This window comes from Balaenoptera musculus, chromosome 16 (genome assembly GCF_009873245.2).
Source record: "Balaenoptera musculus isolate JJ_BM4_2016_0621 chromosome 16, mBalMus1.pri.v3, whole genome shotgun sequence".
NCBI lineage: Eukaryota > Metazoa > Chordata > Mammalia > Artiodactyla > Balaenopteridae > Balaenoptera > Balaenoptera musculus.
This window is the reverse complement of record NC_045800.1, coordinates 29,145,524-29,150,201: the sequence shown is the minus strand read 5'-3', so window position 1 is coordinate 29,150,201 and position 4,678 is coordinate 29,145,524. Positions and strand designations below refer to the sequence as shown.

The 4,678-nt window shown below is 59.1% G+C and overlaps 1 protein-coding gene across 1 annotated transcript; it reads left to right on the top strand.

Moving 5' to 3' along the window:
• The first annotated feature begins 634 nt into the window (after positions 1-634).
• Positions 635-4,231, top strand: NKX2-3 (NK2 homeobox 3). Its single transcript, XM_036829476.1, has 2 exons — positions 635-1,150; positions 2,653-4,231. The coding sequence occupies exons 1-2, from the start codon at positions 790-792 to the stop codon at positions 3,387-3,389; spliced, it is 1,098 nt and encodes a 365-aa protein (XP_036685371.1). The 5' UTR covers positions 635-789; the 3' UTR covers positions 3,390-4,231.
• The last annotated feature ends 447 nt before the right edge of the window (positions 4,232-4,678 follow it).

Genomic DNA, 4,678 nt, shown 5'->3' with positions numbered 1-4,678 from the left:
ATGACTTCCGGCTAGGCGACGAGGGAGCGCTTCCTTGGAGGAGGTGGCATTTGAGCAGAGCCTCGGAGACCAGTCTTATCATGGAGACAAGGGCGGAGAAGACATTCCGAGTGGAGGGAACAGCTTGAGCAAAGTCAACAAGGCGAGAACGCACACGTCGCCCATCCATAGATATATAAAACATTCCATCTCCTTGGGGATCCAGTGCCGGGTATTTACAAGCCAGGAAGTTTTCCTGCCCCCGCAGCATCTGGAAAAACCACACTCCTGGGCTATCCTTCCTGGTAGCTGGTTCTCAGACAGGAAACCTCCCAGAACTGGCTTTGCCCGGGAAGATGCGGCCAGTCTGGGTGGGAATCGGTAGTTCGCGTACCCCAGGCAGTGCAGCCTCGCCCGCAGCGACTAGGACTTTGCGACTTTATACTCGTCCTTGTCTATTTCTGGTAGCTCCATGGCACCCACACTCACTGGCTGCGGAGGGGCGTGGTCCACAGGATCTGGAACCAATAGAGAGGGAGGTCGAAGCGAGAGCCCCGCCCCAGACGTGACGTAAGACCCCCGGACTCAGGCTTCGCAGCCCCGGCCCCAGTCCCTTCAGTGGCTGTAACAAAACCCAGACCCCCACGTCCCGGCCAATGGAGGCGATTTAGACTGGAGCGGGACCGCGTCTGTCAAAAGCCCGACTCGGCAGCAGCGGCGGAGTCCAGAGGAGAGCTGGAGCCGCCGCGCTGCCTCCCCGCCCCCGCCGGGATTTATTGAGTATTTGGACTGGACAATTAAGTGGCCCTGATGATGTTACCAAGCCCGGTCACCTCCACCCCTTTCTCAGTCAAAGACATTTTGAATCTGGAGCAGCAGCAGCAACAGCATTTCCACGGCGCGCACTTGCAGGCGGACTTGGAGCACCACTTCCACTCGGCGCCCTGCATGCTGGCCGCCGCTGAGGGGACGCAATTTTCTGACGGAGGGGAGGAGGACGAGGAAGAAGAGGGAGAGAAACTGTCCTATCTGAACTCACTAGCTACAGCCGACGGCCACGGGGATTCGGGGCTCTGCCCCCAGAGCTATGTCCACACGGTCCTGCGAGACTCGTGCAGTGGGCCTAAGGAACATGAAGAGGAGCCCGAGGTCCTGAGGGACCGGAGCCAAAGTGAGTAGAGGGGGAAAGGAAACGCACCCGCACATCTGGAGCAATGGCGGGGTAACCGCAAACAGCCCACAAACCTCGCCAGCACGGCTGCCCGCCCCTTTAGCCCCTGGCTGGGGTCATGCCCTGGCCCTGGTCAACGACAGCTCCGCAAAGCGCAGGTGCCTGCAAGGGAGCCAGGGCGGAGGGAGAAAGACAAGGTGACTCCGCCAACTACTCCCCCCAGAGGGGGGAGGCGATGCATCCCCGGAGGGAAGGGAAAATAGTTACTGCTGCCCTGATGGTGATAAGCAACATGGGCTCAGCTGCTGGGTGCTGACAACTCATAGTATTTTTGCTCTTCCCAAGAGCTAGAGGGGCACGAGCCTGAACTTTTCCCACTTTCTCTCTAGCGTGAGACGAGTTTTCTGAGGCCAGGGCAGCCGCTCCCTCTTCTTGGAAAAGACAGTCGAAGCAGGTTGTGTGCCTAGTGTCCGCAGGGCGCAGGAACTTCGGTAGAGTTCAGCTGGGTGGTTTCCTCACTTCTCCGCCTGGAACTCAGCGTCCTTGCACCCACGGCACCCGGCAGAGAGGGAGGGGATGGTGGGAGAGTGCGTGGGAACACAGTCCATTCCGCACTCACACCCCTGAGGCACCAGACATTTTTGAAAATTCTTAACGTTTTGCTTTGTGTCCCAGGCTGTGGGGCTTCGGGCTGAGTGAAAAACGCGCCGAACTTAGATCCTGGCTGCTCAAGTAGGACGCGAGGTGAATTGGGTAGGGAAATAGGACAACTGAATAAAGCCTCCAAGGAAGTGTTTGTTTCTGAGGAGAGAGAGCCAAAGAATCTCCTTCCCTAAGAGGAGGTTTGATGTGGTGGAAGCCAAGGCCTGTGCTCTGACAGCTCCCCTGGGCCTAAAATCGACATGGAACTGTCTAAATCAATCAAATTTCTTTTTCTCTCTAAGGTAATACAGATGTCGTCATGCAGACATTTAGCTGTGGGCCTGTAGGCTTTTAAAAGTAAAAAACTGTCCCTGGGCAATACATGAGCGTTACACTCAGACATTTACGAGCAGGAAGATTTTCGCAGAACGCACGCATACCGGCTCCCAAATACCAACATGTCTCACACCTTCAGCTATTCATGACGGAGTGGAAGGCAAACGAGTTTGCAAATACTATAGTTATTATGGAGTTGCAAACTTCCATCCTGAAAATAATCATCAGCACGCCGAGCCGCACATTTAATACAGGGTAATCTCTCGCAGATGCTCAAGTTCTAAATAAACGCGCACTAACTACCCCTCCCCACGGAACGTGCCTCCACCCGCCAAGGGCGTTGTGAGGGCCTTGGGCTATCGCAGGGTCCCACGGCGTCAGGAACCACAAACTTTCCCAAAAGTCCAAGCAGTTATTACCGCACACTCCGCGCTGCCACCCAAAGGGGCCACAGTGCTCCGGGACCGGAGCCGCGGTGAGACCGGGAACAATTAAAGGACGCTGTTGTTTTGCTTCTTCCGCAGAAAGCTGCCAGCTGAAGAAGCCTCTGGAGGCGGCCGGAGACTGCAAGGCAGCGGAAGAGAGCGAGAGGCCGAAGCCACGCAGCCGCCGGAAGCCGCGGGTCCTCTTCTCGCAAGCCCAGGTCTTCGAGCTGGAACGCAGGTTCAAGCAGCAGCGGTACCTGTCGGCCCCCGAGCGCGAGCACCTCGCCAGCAGCCTGAAGCTCACGTCCACGCAGGTGAAGATCTGGTTCCAGAATCGCAGGTACAAGTGTAAGAGACAGCGGCAGGACAAGTCTCTGGAGCTGGGCGCGCACGCGCCCCCGCCGCCGCCGCGCCGCGTGGCAGTGCCGGTGCTGGTGCGGGACGGCAAGCCGTGCGTCACGCCCAGCGCGCCAGCTTACGGCGCGCCCTACAGCGTGGGCGCGGGCGCCTACTCCTACAACAGCTTCCCCGCCTATGGCTATGGGAATTCGGCAGCTGCCGCCGCAGCCGCGGCTGCTGCAGCCGCCGCCGCTGCGGCCTACAGCGGCAGCTACGGCTGTGCGTACCCGGCAAGCGGTGGCGGCGGCGGCGGGGCCTCCGCGGCGGCCTCGGCCATGCAGCCCGCCTGCAGTGCGGCCGGAGGCGGCCCCTTTGTGAACGTGAGCAACCTGGGCGGCTTCGGCGGCGGCGGCGGCGGCGCGCAGCCATTACACCAGGGTGCGGCGGCCGGGGCCGCGTGCGCGCAGGGAAACTTGCAGGGCATCCGGGCCTGGTAGGGACCGGGCGGGTCATGCGGCAGCCGCCCCACCGCAGCCTGGCGCCGCGGGACTGAAGCGCGAGAAAGGCTGGATCCAAGGAAGGGCCAGGTCCCCTCGTTAAATAAAAAGAAATATATATATATATACGTCTCGCTTCCCAGGGCCCCGGAGCGCAGCTCACGCGAGGCCTGGGGAAGGGGGCTCAGGGGCGAAGAGGATGCCCGGGAGTGGTCACGAAGACTGTCTCTGAGGCAGAAACGCCGGCTGGGTGCTGGGAGGACGATGGCCCCGAGCTTGGCCCCAAAAGGAGTGCGAGAGGCTGGGACTCGGGCTGCCGCTCGGTTCTCCCAGAGCAAGAAGGGCTTCTCTCCTTCGGGCTTCTCTCCCTCAACCTTCCCGCGGCCGCCGCGAAGCGCTGGCGGAGAACTCAAGGACAAAAAAAGCATGAAGGAGAGAAAAATGGGCGTCGTGGCTTGAGAAATCCCCAGGCCCTGCCGACCCTCTGCCCCCTTTGCGGGGCCGGCGTACCACAGCACAGTCCATTTTCCTTTTCCCAACCACCTGCCTTCCGCACCAGATACCTCGGCCTGGATCTCCAGATTGTCAGGGGGGTGTAGAACTCTGCGAGAAAAACCAGCGGAGCGAGACCAAAAGTTGGGGGGCTGAACAAATCCGGGAACTGGTGGCCCACCGGAGGTGTTACCGGCTTTCCTTTCTGTTTCGTATTGTGTTCAGCACATATAATATATATATATATATATATATATATATATATATATATAAAACTATATCCACACGCCATGTACACACCCGCTGCCATACACTACAGGAGTCAATAAACAAGGTGCAATATTTTCAAACCGTTGGCTGGCTACAGACTTTGTTTAGCCCACAAGAGTGGGGAGGGATCCTTTAACGGGGGGCGGAGAAGGAAAAGATACGCAGGAAAAACAGTTACCCCTGGATGGTTGCAGGCCTGGTCTCCCCTGCCTCAGCCCCTAGGCTGCAAGTCCGGTCTCCAAGGCTTTTTCATTAATTTCTCTTTACTGTTGTAGGGAGAACAGGTCGGAGACTCAGGACCTTTTGAGGTCTGGGCTTTGTAATCGCCCCAAGTTTCACCCAGATGCTTGGGCTAGTATCTGGGCCTGCGTTAGATCAAGGCCTAGACTCTGCCCCGCCTCGAGGGTCGCCAGGGTAAAGGGAAACCTCGCCCCCAGGCCCAGCCGTAGGCCGCGCGAAGGCGGCTGCATCTTCGGCCGCCGCCCGGGCTTCCAGCGCGCCCGGGGGCGCTGCGCCCCGCCGCGGCC